The sequence below is a fragment of the Anneissia japonica genome, unplaced genomic scaffold (assembly GCF_011630105.1).
Source record: "Anneissia japonica isolate Jap-2015-1 unplaced genomic scaffold, ASM1163010v1 scaffold284954_len198220_cov131, whole genome shotgun sequence".
NCBI lineage: Eukaryota > Metazoa > Echinodermata > Crinoidea > Comatulida > Comatulidae > Anneissia > Anneissia japonica.
This window is the reverse complement of record NW_022699591.1, coordinates 40,750-58,736: the sequence shown is the minus strand read 5'-3', so window position 1 is coordinate 58,736 and position 17,987 is coordinate 40,750. Positions and strand designations below refer to the sequence as shown.

General features: G+C 34.7%; 2 protein-coding genes across 4 annotated transcripts; one reads left to right on the top strand and one right to left on the bottom strand.

Annotated features, from left to right (window-relative positions):
- Positions 1-114: 114 nt before the first annotated feature.
- On the bottom strand, positions 115-6,115 carry LOC117103013 (metabotropic glutamate receptor 3-like). 2 transcript variants are annotated; one of them, XM_033243474.1, is made up of 4 exons: positions 5,357-6,112; positions 3,944-4,636; positions 2,151-3,322; positions 115-1,769 (listed from the first exon to the last, which is right to left on the bottom strand). In XM_033243474.1, exons 2-4 carry the CDS (start codon positions 4,557-4,559, stop codon positions 1,266-1,268), a joined length of 2,292 nt encoding a protein of 763 aa, XP_033099365.1. In that variant the 5' UTR covers positions 4,560-4,636; positions 5,357-6,112; the 3' UTR covers positions 115-1,265. The 2 variants fall into 2 exon arrangements, with proteins under 2 accessions (XP_033099365.1, XP_033099364.1); XM_033243473.1 differs by having other exon boundaries at positions 3,944-6,115.
- Positions 6,116-7,857: 1,742 nt separating this feature from the next.
- Positions 7,858-17,646, top strand: LOC117103016 (zinc metalloproteinase nas-6-like). 2 transcript variants are annotated; one of them, XM_033243478.1, is made up of 8 exons: positions 7,858-8,472; positions 8,952-8,999; positions 9,109-9,195; positions 12,855-13,040; positions 14,347-14,467; positions 15,002-15,122; positions 16,234-16,531; positions 16,916-17,646. In XM_033243478.1, exons 1-8 carry the CDS (start codon positions 8,343-8,345, stop codon positions 17,188-17,190), a joined length of 1,266 nt encoding a protein of 421 aa, XP_033099369.1. In that variant the 5' UTR covers positions 7,858-8,342; the 3' UTR covers positions 17,191-17,646. The 2 variants fall into 2 exon arrangements, with proteins under 2 accessions (XP_033099369.1, XP_033099370.1); XM_033243479.1 differs by lacking the exon at positions 9,109-9,195.
- The last annotated feature ends 341 nt before the right edge of the window (positions 17,647-17,987 follow it).

Genomic DNA, 17,987 nt, shown 5'->3' with positions numbered 1-17,987 from the left:
TGCAGGGAGTTGTTATCTAATAACACGAATTTGCTTATCCTTAAAGTTAAGGTGGATAGCGCCCTCACTAGTCATCACGCAAATACTGTGTTCACATATTATGCGTACTATAAATTTGATGTATATCACAGCTTGTATTTATTTTCAAATGGACGCATGTTTTTTTTTTTTTCTGTTTGTTTTTATGTCTTGTTTATTTGCCAATAAAATAAACGGTTACAGCCATTATATGTTTTGCTTATGAAAGATGTATTTGTCGTTTGTTCATACTTTGTTCGATAAAGGTCGAGCAGATTGAAATGAAATAGCAGAATACTGTACAGTACGTATTTATTATTTGCTTTGCACTTGTAAAGGCTTGAAGCTGCCTCGACTTTGGTTGATATACATTTTTGTCGCTCAGTTATTTTATATTATATAGAGGCTTGAGGGAAGCGCTTATTCGACAGCCACGCTTATAATTGTCATGGGGGGGGGGGCACGTTCCCGGCACTTTCCCCCTTCTACTTTCCCCCTACTAAATCCGCCCCTGCTATTAAACAATTGCTGTGTTTTAAGCAAGTTAAAAAAAAAAAGAATCAATAAATTGCACAGTAAGCCTTACAAAAGAGGAAAGTGACCCATTCATATTTGTTAATAATGTGCGCATTGTCCAAAGTCCATAATTATTATTAACCACCCACTCTGATCCTTGTTCATTCACAACGACTGATTAATATCTCAGTGAGTAGTGTCCAATCAAAATGCTGTTTGAATTTCACCTTTCCTTCTTTAAAATACACAGAGATAGGCTCATTATTATTCTTGGCCATGACGCCTAAGAAGTGGTATTTTCTAAGGACTGCATAGCAACGCTTCTGTTCGTTACTGTACGGACAGTACGGAATGGGTTTACTCTAGCCTATTTCATTCTGTAATTACATTACATTACATACATGGTTTTTTTTTGGTCCCATTTCTTATTCCCTTTCTGATATATAATAGTACAGTACAAAAGATGAAATCAAAATTACATATATTTTTTTTTATATAAGAGTATTATTATCGTCATCATCATCATAATCATCATCATCATCGATTTGTTTCTGTATTCGCTTTCATGAACCAATCACCATGGTGAGCCTACCTAAAACCAATTAAATCTGCTCAAATTCCAAAGATCTGAGTTGTATAGTTCCCAGGAGGCAGTTCCTTATGTATACATAAAGGTTAACCAACCTAAATTACACTGCACCTTGGCGAAACATTTCACCCTAGTCAATTGACTAAGTTTCCACTCGCTCACCTGGTACTCCCGTCGGGACAACCCTGGTGACACCACTGTTCACTCTGATACGAGTCTGTGTGAAAATGTTCATTTCTTCATCGTTGACAAAATATAATGCGTAAATCTTAACCAAAAATAAACATATTAAAGTAATCGTATCATTGATAATTAACCCGTATCCGTTGTAAATTGCTTTATAGTATGGCTCTTCAGTTGTGAAGTAGGGCGGAGTGAATGTAAGAATTATTACCAACGTGCTGAAACTACATAGATTAATAAACCGTGTCTCCTGGTAATTGTCCGGTAATTTGCGTGTTCTGAACGCGTACACACAGCATATTAAAACCAGTACGATGTTAAATACTAACGAACCAATCACTTCTATATCAGCCGTCTCGTCCCATGCAGAACAAATCATGACCACTCGTCCTTTGCTGACGTCAGGCATGATGTAATCCACTGTAGGTGGGACAATGATCAACCAGATCAACATCCATAACACCTGAGGTAACAAAGCAATCGGAGTTGACGATATTATTTGTAAATGGTACACAGGGAAATGAGTGATAAAATCGCCCCAACCGGCAATAGCGGGGTATAAGATGAATCTGTGAGTGTGAAAATATCGCCCCAACCGGGATTCAAATTGGGATTCGAACCCGGGCTTCCTGTTAAATGCAGATATCTTAACAAATTTTGCTTATTGATTTGAAATTGTTTCAATACCACTGGTATTTTTACATTTTACAAACACGCTTTAATAAAAATTCAAGTAAGTATTCAACTAGGCTTAATTATTACTAATTTGGTAAAATAAAGCCAAGACGGTGTAGTATCGTCTTCAAATTCTGAACAACGAATGTTTTGAAAGCATAAGACTTACCTGGATACTTGCGACAGATAGTGCAATAAGAACCTGTGATTTGGAACTAATGTACTTTGGACGTCGTGCCGTTTTTGAACTTGCTTTGAATATCCGATATACACGAACAGTTTTCGTTGTTACCGAAGCATAAATCAGTGAAGTTGAAATCGGCAGCCCTATTCGTCGTAACAGACAAACAACTGGGCTTGGACGGATGCCATGAAACATAGCACAGACGAATCCCCATGCAATTCCACAGAAAATTATATAACTAAGTTCCCGACTGGAAGCCTTTATAAGAGGAGTGTTTCTGTTTTTTAAGTACGCTACCAAAGTGGCGCAAGTTGACAGAATTCCAACGGCTGACAAGGTAATTAGAACAACGGCCCAGGGGTGGTCCTTAGTTACAAACGCTCCATCCACCACATCACATTGATTTCTGTTAACATCAGGGAAATAATGCACTGGACCTTCACTAATACACGATTTACACTGCGTTCCAAGCTCACTACTCACATCTACTACTATTGAGGAGGAAGGGCATTGGACGCAAGTCCAGCAACACGGCGTTTCCTCTGATTTTATAGTGGCATAGCCAACGTCACAGGGCTCACTGCATACTGACTTCGGTGTTAAGGAATCGTCCGTAGTATTGATGTACCATTTTACCTCAGTATCGGTATTCCTCATAAATTTGCTTTCCTCACGCCATGATCCGATATCAACAAATTTATAGATATCATTTATTTTTTGTAAATTATTAATCTTGTACTTCGGCCGAGTATTACCGTTTTCGTCGAATTCTACCGGACCGTTTGACGGACTATTAAATTCTGTTTGCAGAAGGAACTCCATAAGAGTTTTTCCGTCATTCGGAATAAAATCTGGACACCACCCACTACCAAATTGGCACTGTTGCCGTTTCATGTTATCTAATGCATACGCAAAAGATAAAACAGCATCCATTACTAAACTGTCGTGCGCAGGAATATCTGTATCATTTGCTAATGGTTCAAGATTAATTTCATCACATGGCGGATTAATGATGTATGGCTCGTCACTCGAGCAGTTTCCGTATGTTTCCCAGAATTCAAGAAGCCATGGGTTCTTGGAATTCGCTGGAGTCATAGAGTAAAAGTATTCGTCAAAATCTGGTATGAAGTTAGAGTACGGCCGGATTGTGATGGAACCTTAAAGACAAAAAAAAACAAACAAAAAACACGTAGTTTTTTTCCTTTGTTGATGCAAATTTATTTTGGCTTTGAATTCTTTTGTAAAGTTTAATAAATAAGACAAACTCTTTGTTTCTTTTGTAACTATATTGGCTTATGCTGTAGTTAATTAAAGTAAACTATTGATGAAGTTACTCCGTTGTGTTTTTTTTTGGAATTGTGATAGTTTCCTCTCTGCACTTTTGAGTTTGTTAAGTAGATTTTTCATCGTTAAAATCTTTTGGTGTTTTTTTAATAGGTCTATGACCAACATTACAATTTCTGAATGAATGTTCGGCCTATGCAACCGTGCGTGAGTAGTCTATAGCGCTCTAGTATTTCATTACTCTATTATATCACACTTTCTGCAGTGATAACTAATGGTCGATCACTGAATGTACAATTTCATTTTGTTAGTCAACAAAGGTGTCACCATCCTACTTTACTCGAGACTCTCTGGTAATGATATTTTAATTCATTTATTTTCTCTCATAAAACAGACACAACAAACGAAAAATATAATTGAAAACGGCTGAGAAGGGATTCCAAAAAAGTAAACCGAATTACTATCAAAGTTGGTCTTCCTGAATAATAACTCACCCAACGCAGCTTCTTCATGACCTTTGAATGCCGTGGTCCCGTAGTTTCCCCATCCATCACTACCAATCCAAATGAATCTTCCTATTTTACCAAGCCTGCTAACAGATTCGAACACTCCGTTTGCTACTTCCATTTGGGCGTAAAGGATGACAACCGGCGCTTTTGCGCTGTCTAAATCTGCCAATACTTTATCGTAAAAGTCTTTATTTGCATGTATTGAAATTGTTGTGGCTGTTGCTAAGCATATTCCAAGATATCTTGCCCGGGACTTAAATTCCTCTAGAGCATGTTCACCATAGGAGTCATCGGAATTTACAAAGGAAACATACGTCCAATGATAGAAAATCAATATATCCACTATTGATTGTATCTGATATGTATCCGGTGGAACGGTCCTTAAGAAATACTTGTATTTAAGTTTGTCACTGAGTTCATCACTTGTTGATAAGTAACTTATCTGAGGGATACCATACAGTCCGAAAAGGACGGCGGCCTGTAGCGAGGAGCTACTTCTCTGGGCTCCAACAACTCCAGTAATGGCAGTTGCCTCCACTTTCTCGCTACATCCACCCTCCGTATCATTCAAACATGAACACTGACAATCGCATTCGTTCATACGCTGCTTAGGGATGAAATTCAACGAGCGTTTTAATGTCTCAGACGAATAGGAACACGTGTCGTAGATTTCAAAACCTAGAGATATATTTGGCAAAATATTACTGTTTTCATTAATTTTCTTAATCGTGTACACCATAGCTTCTAGCCGCTTTATAGAAGCTAGCTCACGAATGTTTCCACAGTTTCCTGTAGTCTCGTTGTACAGATGTAAGGGAAACAAGCCTCCCAGCATTATATCTCCAATTTTAGTGTAATTCTTAGAATACTCAGATTTTCCAAAATGTAAGCAATACAAGAAAAGGGGAAGCAAAATACGTAACGTAGTTTTCAGTATCTCCATCTTAGCATAAAAAAGGGAGAAAAAGAATTTCTCCGAAGGTTCACGTTTACTTCTTGTTGCAAAGTTGTTGAACTGTATAGGTATAGAATTTAAGTGCTGAGGTTAAAAATAGCTATCATTCGATAGGGTTTACTTAAATTTTGAACATGTCTTTAGTATTGGTACCGGTAACTTAGATCGTAACTATTTTGTAAGTTCCAATGGTCTTAAACAAGCGAAGTTTATAACATATAGTTTTATTTACCAAGCACTCCATCCTGGTTTACAAATTGGTCTCCAATAGAAATTAAATTTGAAAAATAGACGCAGGCTTAGAAATACTATTATTGTCACATCATTTTAAACCACAATTTCTCATAGAAAATCCATGTCAACTTAAATAGGGTCGGGTTCGACAACTTCATTTCCAATACAAAATCTATTCACGATTTGAAACAAGTCTAAAAATGGCTTACTATGTTTTTATTATGCAACTAACAATAACGTCGCTGTTCCCTTGTTAGTGGACTTTACTCACAATAATCTGGAATGACTGAATATTTTTTTTCTCACAAATCACGTTAGAAAACATGTTTCTTTTGTTTTATGTACCGGTACTGTACATCAAACGGCTTCTGCATGGTATCCGCTTTTGAGGTAATTCCATTGGTTATTGACGCCTTGTCTGGAAACGAATTTATACAAAAACTACAAATCTAATGTATAATAATGCCCGCGATTCCATCTGTAATCACGGATACACGACAAGGTATTGCAAACCTATCATTGACAGGCATCTGTTGGATATGGCTTAAGTACACACCATGATGAATATAATCAGATATAAAGACGTGACGCATGTAATATGGGGAGCTTCCAACGAGTCCGAAGGTACAATATTAGTAACGTATAAACACCAACGTACCATCAATACACAGGTATGGGGATTCAAAAAGTAAACAAATCATCGGCGTTATCACTACACTAAATAAATATGAAAAGCTGTAAAATATAATAATCATAAGACTGTATATAAATTAATAATCATAAGACTGAGCATCTGGTAACAGCAACAAAGATGACGATAATTGATGATTTAAAGCCACGACGTACGCGCGGCGCCCGGCGGTCGTCCCCCGACGCGATAATAGATGGATAACGCAAAGTCACGACGCGTGCGCTACTCAGCAAACGGCCTAGCGATCACTAAGAGCGGAGATGGATTCATCGGCCGACGATTTAAGATCGTCGTACGACGTACAGTAGTATTCCCGGCTTTTAAGACCTAATAACAACACTGATACGAACAACACCACTACAACAATAATAATAATTCATCATCACACTATCATACCAAGGAGGTATAAAAATACCTCATACCAATGTATTATGCGTTGGTCACACGCTTACTCATTCCTTCCACGTCAATTATTTTTGCCAAAGAGCTGAGCTAGATATTAATTAGGTCAAAGGTAAGAGGAGAGCTCAAAGCTTCCGCATATCGCCCACCACGATATCCTACAACATGCTGTCATTGCAATGCCTCATCAGACAAAAATGCATATTAAATTTTAAAAAATAACATCTTTTGATGGTTTGATAATAATATTTAACACATTTAAAGATTTGTCTAGATTTTGAAAAATAATGTACAATATTTGTTTTCAAAGTTTTGAAATCACCAATAATTCCCATGTAATGATCCCGTTTGACCGAAAATATAATGTATCGTATCTTCGTCATTGGTATCGGATTTCTCCGATTTTAAAAAAATTTTGCATCAACTAATAGCTTTTGATATGTAGATTTTTTGAGACAAGATTCGGTTTGTGCTAGAAAAATGTCTGAGTCTTAACGAACGCATAAAGTTCTTATATCCTTTAAATCTGATACCCTTAAATTGACTGTAACTGTAAAATGTCGAATGAATTGCTTTAAAATATCATTTAATGATAAATTACCTTTTTTTAAATGAGTTATTCAATGTTTTAATTAGATATTATTTGGAAGTTTTTTTCATATTTTATGACAAACCGTTAAAAACGGGACAAGGAACGCAGTTGGCAGCTTAAATTCATAACATTAAAATTCATAGACATGTAACGCTCTATCCACAGCTATCAAGTGATTTGCTCACAATTGGTAAGATATGACATCATCGTGCCCATATATGGATGTGATATGACATCCTCATGACTTGGGCAGTTCACATTAAACTTGACATTGTTGTCTGTATTTTATGTATACAGTATTTAGATATATCAATATTGTAAATTTTGTTCAGTTTTATCTGCATGTAAAGTAAAATTATCTTGAATTTTGGATAATCAGCCAAGCAATTTTTAGACAGAATGAATGGTGGTCCAAAAGGAAAATAATGAGTTGGCACGCGGTGCAAGTGAATCCGGGTCTTGTTTTCTGTATACACGCACAGAGAGCCCACAGTCATGAAAATATTCTTTGAAATGTAGATCTAATTTTACAAAAATTTGTTCAAATTTTCCAGTTATGTCCCAATTAAAATTTCTTCTGACGTTCTTTTTGCAGATTGTAGATTATTCGCTATGATTCTATTAGCATATGGTACATTATAGAAAAAATGAGACCTCATGCAAAATCTAAACACAATAACTCTTTAATATTTTTTGGTGCACAATCTATAACCTAGTATCTAGGGTTATTAGACTGTCGTTTGTTGCATTATAATATACAGTACAGTTAAATTATACCGAACGTGTTATAATTACAGGATGTAGACCCTGATGTAGGCAACCAGTATAAGTATATTAGTATCAACATTCACGAACAAAATAATATGCCAACGTTCATGATATTAGGACGTACAGTACTCATTTAAAATTATAGCCAAAATGTTTTGCTGTCGTGTCATACTGACAAAACATTTTGGCAACTTAAGAGGCCTACACACCGGTAGTGAGTGATATATCATCTCCTTTTCCTCGGGGCACTTTATTTATTGTAGTAAACTGAATAGGGTAATTGTGTCCCTTGTTTGTACCATGTTTGTACACACGCTCTCAATTCCCTTAAAGGCCCCTCTAGGCTTCTGTAGTACTGCTGTATTTGAACCGCAGTACAAAATTGTGTGACGTCATGAAATATCAACAATGGAATAATAACAGTGTGGCGTAGATTTATTGCGTGATTGAAGCGGAGCTCGGTAAGCAAGCACAAAAGATTTCACCCGAGAAACTAACAATTACCTTCAGTTTTTATCGTAGACAGTGAACCTTGCTTTGCATAGTTTCATTGATCCGATTCAAAGTTTGGACAACTGTAGAAGTTTTTATTGACTGCATCTCGGCAAAAACACCACTCACCGCCATCGCGGCAGGAATTCAGCGATACCAATAATTACAGAAAACGTCCTGGAGTCAAACTGTCAAACTTGTTGAGTGGTCAGACAATTTTGGTGCGAACTTTTGTTTTCTTATAATTATAATGGATATTATTTTGAAAAGACTGACTTCGGTTTACTTTCTTGTAATTGTTTACTCTTGTTTCTTGAATATACGGACAACATGTGCTCCAGTAAAAGAAGATGATCGTCGACCATGGGAGATTAACACAGGTTTGTATAAAATATAAAAAATGGATAATAACGACTTTCTAGATAAATTTCTTTTGATTGAGATGTATAACGCTTTGTCGTCTGCATTTTACTACCTTAAATTGTAAGCGTTCCTGTTTGGTTTACATAAGACAACTTTATTTGTTCTGAATAAACACAGAAAATTTGTTTTCCGTTTAAGCCCCGCACGACGAGTAACTGTAACGTTGTATTATAGAGTACATTATTAGCCATGGATTATATTACAAATTGTAAGTTAATAATAGTAAAATACTGTAAAAGGAAAACTGTTATTATAAACAAATAGGTCGAAATATTGATTTGATACAATAAAGTAATACCTGTTCTTATAGGCCCAGAAAATTAATATCTTAAAATAATATATAAGGCCTATGAATCTGCTTTGGATGTGAAGGTAATTATAACAGAATATGAAATTGTGAATGTTTTTGCAAATGCTGTAATGTTTATATTTTCAGGTTTATGTCCACCAGCATTGGCTGACCTCTGCAATTCTGGTGATGGAGGTATGTATCAGTTTGTTTTTAAACAATATTTGGGAAAAAAGAAAGAATTTTGTGAGTATGTTTTTAAAAGTATGTATTTTAACTCTTTGTTTTGTGTACATTTTCTCAGTGACAACACAGCATGCTTCTAGTAGAATTATTGATGACATATCTGCCCCATCTATGTCTCTCTTAACAAAACCAAAACAAAAACTCGGTAAGCAGTACCACATTACTTGCATCACCAATAATATCACTTTGGCATTTAGATTCCATAGTAAGTGGTGGAGGTTCAGCTAACTTTTAATTTTATATACACTTTCGAGCCAGTATTTATTTATTTGTTTATTCACTAGCAACTTAAATACTAAACTTAACTTATGAGGGGTACAGAAAGTGACAGGCCTAAAAAATGTATACTTGGGCCCAGTGGGAAAAAGACCCAATTCAAAACCAAAAACTTATCTATGTATGGTGTAAATCCATCTTCATTCACATGAAAATTACATTTAACCACATTTCATTATTGATGATAATAGTACACTTTTAGTACTGCACACTTTTGTTTAATAAAAATAAAACAATTAAATATTGTTGTCTGAGAACATGTATACTCCATTGACATTGATTTATCGTATTAACAATACAAGAGTTATAAATGATTATATATAAGTTAAATGTTACATTGCCACACATATATAAAATAAAAATTCATATTGTTTACTTTAAAATCTAACTTAGTAATCCTAGTTAGTAATGAAATTAATATCTAACATGTTGTTATCCACTTTGTAGTTTATTCCCCCCTGGAAAGCAATTAAATTTGAATTTACATCCTTTTTGATAGTCATCTCTGTCATCACATGAAGTACTGTACATAATCATATGACTTCCACACAACATACAGAAACACCATTGTACTAAGGACATCAAAGGCACCTTCATGATAATATCATGCCTTTATTATTTAATCAATGGGGATGCCAGTGGAGGGAGGGAAGACATACCAAAAATAAAAACAAATTCTTTGGACAATAGTAACAAATTTCCCAGCATAATTAATGCCTAGGGATTAAGTTGCCTGGATCCCACCCTGCAGCAGTGCATCCAGATTTTCGAAAATGGGGTGGGGTGGGGTGAATGGGTGCCCAGGGTGGAACTTTTACAAATGGAAAAATCAAGACCACATAAGCCCACCATGGTTATGACTGAGGTACACACTTTATGGCTATGGTATGGAAGTGGCACTCTCAGATTTAAATATGATTTTCACTCAAATCAAATTAGGAGAGCCTTGGATAAGCTGGGCCTTGGAAATTGAGAGATCACCATTTCAAATCATCTTTCATAGGAGCTACACAAAATATATATAGTTTTGATAAATTAATAACACATTATAATTTTTTATAATACTAAACTTGTATTTATAGTTGTGCACCGACTTTGTAACTTTTCTTAAAGGAATTTCTACAATTTACATTATATTTATTGTCACTTATTTATTTAATTTATTTGATTACAACATTAATCTTAAATGTATTACATATGAATTTTATTGAAATTCCCCTGGAATTTAACTATTCTTTATGTATTAAAATAAAACAAAAGTGACTCCAAATAGAGAAAGTGAGACCATATTACTCAACGTTTTAACTTTATTTAGTCATCATCATCATCATCATCATCATCCTGATGATGACTAAATAGTCGAAACATTGTGTAATATGGGCTCACTTTCTCTATTTGGAGTAATTTTTGTTTTATTTTATTTGAACATAATCAGTGCAGCTTTTGGTTTATGTATCAACTTTGTATGGTTTCTGGTTTGGAATATGTATTGTGATATAACCTGAATGGAATTTAACTTTGTCTTACCTGTGCAATACCTAGGTTTACCTGTTTGGAATGTATTGTTTTGTGTGTACAGTACCAGGAAGGCTGTTTATCTGTCCTGTCTATTTACCTGTCTATAATATAAATGGAATGTACTTGTTTTCAAAAAGGCACCACAAATACTGCTCACAACAGAATACATACTATACTTTGGTTTATCAATTGTTAATACTACAGTATAGTACTTTGTAATGTTATCAGTCATTTGCGGTCAATACCCATTTTACAGGGCTAAAGTTGACTAGATCCTTATCGGGAACAGAATTATTTTTCACAAAAAAAGACTTTTGTTATGTAAAAAGAAATTCATGGGTTTCTGGTGGAAATTAATAATATTCATTGAAAGACTAAACAAACAATTTTTCACCTTTAACATTTCAATCACCTTTTGAGAAAGTAACTTTAATCTGTGGTTTAACAGAAATGTAAGGCTTTAACCCCATTCCTGTTAACCCACATGTTTTATCATTGCTTCAATCTTTGACTTGTTACTTATATTAAAAATTTTCTTTATGCTTCTTAACTGTCTGTGGTTAGAATACTAAAAAACACTTAAAATTCAATTAAGCCATTGAATTGTGTATTTAAAAAGATCAAGTATGTTTTAAATGAAAATTTATCTACTGTGAATCAAAATAATTCACTGCTTTCAGCTGATTATGACTGCAAAATATATAATTAGCAGCCAAATTTTAGAATCTAACTAAATTAGGAAAGTCATTCAATGTCACTCTTACTTTTTTTGTTCCAAAAATAGGTTAGTTATTGGGTGTTTACTTTTGATACTGTACACAGGTATTATCAAATAAAGAATATATATTTATACACTATTATTATCTATTCTTTTTTAAACTAATAATTAACTATGTAAAACCAAGTACTATACTTTAAATATTAATTACAAAATAAAATTTAAACAAAACTAAAACATTGTTTTAACAGCTTGAATAGAGGCAAGTAGGCATCTAGTTGGTTAAAGTATATAGTGTTGAAATATACAACAATATCTTTAAAAAAAACTCATTATTGTCTAAAAAAAAGTGTGAATGATATAGTTATACAATAGTAAGTAATTAAAAAACAAACCATATATAGTACATAAAATAGGCTTTTTTTAATAATAATAAAAAAATATCTCACAATTGAGTTTGTACATCCTTGGTTTAATCTGCCATATTCTATAGATCTTCCAACAGGTATCGGAATTAACTTAATTTAGCCACTGAGATATTTGATATGTTACTTTGATCACAAACCCACTGAGTCTCAACTGGTGCATCAAGGAATGGAATATTGCAAATAATAAACCAAGGGCGGTTAGGGTGGGTTGCCATAGCAATTTTAATCAACCCACTTCTTTATTTCTTGACACAAGGCTTATTAAGCCTGTTTTCCACTTACAAATTTATTCGCGCGATTCGAAAGTTTTTGCTTCAACAAAATCGGTAGTTTAAACAGTTTCTATTTTGTGCGAAGTAAAAAAAGTGAACCAATCAGAGCTCAGGAACCTTTGATTCGCTCGAATAAATTTGACTAGTAAAAACATGCTTTAAAGTATGAAGGAAAATGATAATTATAATTCTGCGTAGGTTTTGGTGTTTCTTGGGTATTTTAATATTTAACAACATTTTTTATTCAACAGCAAAATTGAAACTGTGTGTACCCAGTGAGTTGTTATAGTCCCAGGATTTGAAACCATGACAATGAGACTGGAAATAGAGCATAATTGCACAGTTACTAAACTGTAGTACACTAATGACTTTACTTAACATTCTGCTTTACAGTGGCGGATTCAGGAATTTGACATAAAGGTGGCACAGGGAGGAAGAAATATTATAAGTCTGGCACCTCTTGGTGGCCACAAATGTCACACTCAGACTTAAATTTGAATATAATTTTCTTTTTCACCTCATTGTTTTTATTATTTTCTTGAACTTCGCACTATGGGATGACAATCAAAAAACATATTTTTCTTTTCTACAGATTCCCAAAATAGCTTTTCATCACCGTTCTTTGAAGGGGATATTGTTTTGGACTTGGACAGTCAATTCTGGCTTGCTAAGCAGAACCTTGAGGATAGTAGCAAACGAAAAACACGAGCAATACGTAAACCCAAGAGTAAATTATGGCCAGGAGGTATCATCCCTTATGAACTGGATACCACATTTGGTGAGTTCTGTTTCTTGACTCTGTTTTAGAAACCATCATTCACTCATTAAGGTTAAGTTCGGAGAATAACCAACTCGCAGCATTATTGTGCTGAATTGCATATGACTTGATCTGTGACTACCACCTGCCGTAAAGAAAGAGGCGCTTCATAGTAGCTACATGTTCACATCATTCCACAACGACAGGGGCCTGAAATGAACCATCGCATCGGGGTAACCCTCTACTTTTCGGAAAGATGCAATGGGAATTTTAAAGTGCACAAGCTAGATGTGTATACTGGACCTCCATTTTACGTCTTTATCCAATTAGACTTGGGATCTACCAGGTGAAGCTGGACAAGGAGCCGCTCAAACCTGCGTTGTTGTTAAGGCTGTAGTTAGCGGCGCCCCTGCTTTACCGCTCGGCCCATCAACTCACATAAAGTTTCATTATTACCATTATAATAATCAACTCTGTCAATTTGATCACCATCACATTCACCCTCGGCCCCATCTCCACCACCATTATCATTATCTACATCACCACCATGACCATTATCATTATCTACATCACCACCATGACCATTATCATTATCTACATCACCACCATGACCATTATCATTATCTACATCACCACCATGACCATTATCATTATCTACATCTACAGTCGGCAACCTTTTACCCCTTAGGACCCATAATTTCTTGCCATAACCTCCCACAACCCACAACCTTCAGCTATCATAGAAATGCCGTCCAAGATACAAAATACATGATCAATGTATTAATGCAGTAGAATCCAACATTGGGACACCCCTATTCAAGGGACACTTTTTCATGAAATGAGAATTACATCTTTTAACACTACAGCCAACCCATATTAAAGGGACACCCCTATTAATGGGACAGGAACACTCTCTGAGTGTGCCAAATCAATCATATTCAACCTCTCTATTAGGGGACACTTAATTTTTTTTTCATTGTACAGTATCGCAAAATGTAGAGCAGTCTCAAAATAAAAAAAAAATCTTTCAACTTATATTTTGACACCTTTTCAGCAAAAAACTTCACATTATTTTATTTAAAAAAATGTTTTGTATTAATGTTTTTAAGGGAATCTTCAGATTTTTAAAGTATTTAACATGCAAGACTTTTTGTATAATTTTTTAGAGACCCAGATGCGATTTGACGACCCTCAAAAATTCAGTCACGACCCAAACTTGGGTCACGACCCATGGGTTGCCCACCGTAGATCTACATCACCACCAGCACCATCATCACCTCCGTCACAACCTCTACCATCATCATTTTTAGTATCATTATTATTTCAGATAAGAAGACCGTCGACACTATAAGAGGAGCAATGCGACAATGGGAAAGACATACATGCATTGATTTCAGAAAGAAAAAAAAGGCCGACAAAGACTATATCCAATTCAAATTTCAGCCTGGGTAAGTTTGATAAAAAATATTTGCAAAGTTTATTGGTTTGATAATATCAAATTAAACAAAGATATGTGGTTTACTTCATGGTTCAGTTTAAATAACTACTGAGTCCAAAGCATGTTTGCTCCAACACGGTTTTATGGGACTACAACGTTAGGATACAGTCTTCTGGAGTTGTGTCGGGCAAATATTTATACACAGAGCTGACAAATTTGGCGGCCGATTCACTAATTTACAGAGTTCTTAAGAGGAATATAGGGATGGCATTTTTTTTTTGTGTGTTAATTGATGAGGGAAAAATTTCTTGTTGACTTTTTCAATTAAAAGCTACTGTAATAATGCAAGTGGACAGATTCACTAAGCGCCTCTCTTGAATAAGTGTCACAATTATTTGGTCCCTTATGGAACTCATATATTTATGAAACGTCAGTTTCATAAAAATATTTCCTAAGTTTAGATTATAGTGACAATGAAACCATTAAATTAATGTCTGTGAAAAGCTTATGCTTAAAATGTGATGTTATTTCTTGTGTACTGTAGGTGTTGGTCTTACATTGGTCGGCAAGGGGGAAGGCAGTTGGTTTCTCTTGGTCCTGGATGTGCCATTCCTGGAACTGTGTTACATGAACTCGGGCATGCAATTGGATTCTGGCATGAACAAGTTAGTATTCTACTAATATTTCTAATCTAAATTATCGTAGTATTGAATATATTGTACTACTGGAGGGGAGCATTCAGGGGAAGTTTTCAAAGGTACATTCTCCATGTCAGATAAAGGTCAGTCCTCCTTATGGATTCATGTCTGACAGAGGAAAACAATATTAAATTTGAAGTAGAGCTAGAGTAAAGTGACAGCGGTTGGCAAATGAGTTTTCAAACTTGTTCACACTAACAAATTTTATTTTTTTATTCATTTATTTCAACAATCTTTAATTAGGGTGGTCAATCCAGCCAAAGCAGATCATTAGGGGACCCTCAATACACATAGTAAAACAAGACATAAAAAGAATATGAAACTAATTAGTTAATAGTAATATAAATAAATTTAGACTACTGCGAGTAGCCCTAATGGAATAATCAAACAAAAAATAAACTAATTAAAAAATATATCGATAAGGAAAAAGAAAAAAAAAAGGAACAAACTTTCAGTTCTTAATTTACAAAAAGAATTAATTAAAAATAATATATAAAACTGAATATAATGTAAAGTGTCCATATTTGGGCATAATATGACATCATCAAACCCATCTATGTGCACATCACACAATTTTATCACATAAAATGTGATGGGTTTGTTTACCAATTTGGGCAATTATCTGCTGCACCTGCCCACCCACAACTGTGTACCGGGTAGGATCTACTTCCATTGCACTGATTATTAGCTGCAACACAATGTACCCTTACTCGTTCAGGAAGCTGGCATTTTGTTTTAATGACCGGAAAATATTATGAAGCGTGCAGAATGCTTGGCATCTATGTCATTATTAAAGCTACTGCAACTAGACTTATATTGTCCAATTAGGTCATTGAGCCCTTTTTAGGGCATTAAACTATTAAAGGGACATTCAACTTTAAAGGGACATTTGACTTTAAAGGGACATTCAACTTTAAAGGGACATTTTTGACTTTAAAGGGATGTTTGAATTTAAAGGGACACTCAACTATAAAGGGACATTCTATTATTTGTGGGCAGTGTTCTTTTTTAAGATAGTACTCAATTTAATGCTTTTTTTTTTAACTAAGTCTTCGTTTCTTTCTCTTATTTTTAACAGGGTCGCAGAGACAGGGATGATTACATTACAATAGTAGACAAAAATGTAGCGCCTGGACTGGAGAAGAACTTTGGAAAAATTGACAAAGCAAACGTCACGTCCATGGGGTTTATGTATGATTACCAGAGCGTTATGCACTATGGAGCATTATACTTCACAAAGAACGGCAAACCAACCATTAAAGTTAAAAAACAATATAGAGATTACGGATTTGAAATCGGTCAGAGAGACCGTGTTAGTGATTTAGACATTGCACAGATTCGTGCCATGTACAAGTGTAATAAGCTACCTGTTAAAGGTAAACCTATTGTTTTATTATCCTATCTGTTATGTAGAGGTATTAAAATGAATTTTCTGAAGGACAATGACTAATTGATAAGCTATGTGTAACAACAAAAAGTGGCAATTTTTTGGAGGGATCCTTTTTTGAAAGGTTGCGATGAGGAGGGGGGGGGGAGGGATCCAGTAAGCTGTGTATTTGAAAAATATTTTTCAAAATCCTACTGAACCTTATATTTAGATTTCCAGTTAAATGTTCAAAAGTGGAAGATTAAATAGAATATATATTAATTTTAAATGTTAATTTATATTATGATGTGATTTAAATTTAATAAAAATGAGTTCTATAATTCCATTTTTAATAAGAATAAACATTCTAAATTGTCTTTTTCTTATTTCATAGAGAAATGTTTTCAAAGCAAAGCAGGTGATGGCCGCGAGTACCGTGGAAAATTAGATTATACCAGAAAAGGGATAACATGCCAAAAATGGTCCTCAAACTGGCCACATAAACACAACTATTATTCCGACGACAAGAAAGTACAGGAAAAGAAAGGCTTTGGCAATCACAACTATTGCCGAAATCCAGGTGGAAGGCGAGAGAGATTATGGTGTTTTACGACCCTGAAGAATAAGGTGTGGGATTACTGCGATATAAAAATTTGCGAGAAAAATTAAGGATCTCTTTAATCTGGTTTTAAGCTCTGATTTCATCCATGTTTTAATTAAAACAGATACAGAGCAAGGAGATGACATTACCAAATATTGCATTTTTTCAGGTATTTAGATTTGTACCCATAGAAACATTTTTTGTCTCACATTCTGTGGGGATTAAGATGAAATGTTTTGCTAATTTGTTTATCATTCCTGCAGGCTCTAAAGTATAGTGTGTATACAATACAGCATGTTAATACACAATAAATTTTCTTTGTGGCTTATGTCAATATTGAAAATTGTGATTAGAGAAATATGTTAACAATTTGCTATATAGTGACTCTACAGCATGTCAATCAAAGATCTTATAAACACAAGATAGCGTTCTCCGCGATTTATGTGTGCAAATTCTGTAATAAGGCATGAATGGCGCCCACTTGCTAAATTGGAAACTTTTGACCCTTGACCGCGCCACTTTACCTTTAGGGTATCAATCCTGTGAACAGCAGAACAGGAACCATCTCAGATCCATGGCAACAGATAGGACGCCCTCTTCCAAAACTGATTACTTTTTCTCTTTGGTATAATAGCGCATGAATGGCGCCCTCTTGCTAAATTGGAAACTTTTGAACCTTGACCGACCCTTCTATTTGTTACGCGTAAATCGCGGAGAACGCTATATTGTGTTTATAAGATCTTTGATGTTAATACACAATAAATGTTTTTGTGGCTTATGTCAATATTGAAAATTGTGATTAGAGAAATATGTTAACAATTTGCAAAAATAATGAACTTGACTCCTATTTAAAATATTTCTTCTA

Bases quoted from the DNA above. Each gene is read 5' to 3' on its own strand.
- LOC117103016 (XM_033243478.1), top strand. From the start codon at position 8,343: ATGGATATTATTTTGAAAAGACTGACTTCGGTTTACTTTCTTGTAATT. The intron at 9,196-12,854 runs GTAAGCAGTACC...TCTTTTCTACAG, and splicing joins AAAACCAAAACAAAAACTCG to ATTCCCAAAATAGCTTTTCA. The intron at 13,041-14,346 runs GTGAGTTCTGTT...TTATTATTTCAG, and splicing joins TGAACTGGATACCACATTTG to ATAAGAAGACCGTCGACACT.
- LOC117103013 (XM_033243473.1), bottom strand. From the start codon at position 4,901: ATGGAGATACTGAAAACTACGTTACGTATTTTGCTTCCCCTTTTCTTG. The intron at 3,323-3,943 runs GTGAGTTATTAT...TTTGTCTTTAAG, and splicing joins TCATGAAGAAGCTGCGTTGG to GTTCCATCACAATCCGGCCG. The intron at 1,770-2,150 runs GTAAGTCTTATG...TTGTTACCTCAG, and splicing joins TATCTGTCGCAAGTATCCAG to GTGTTATGGATGTTGATCTG.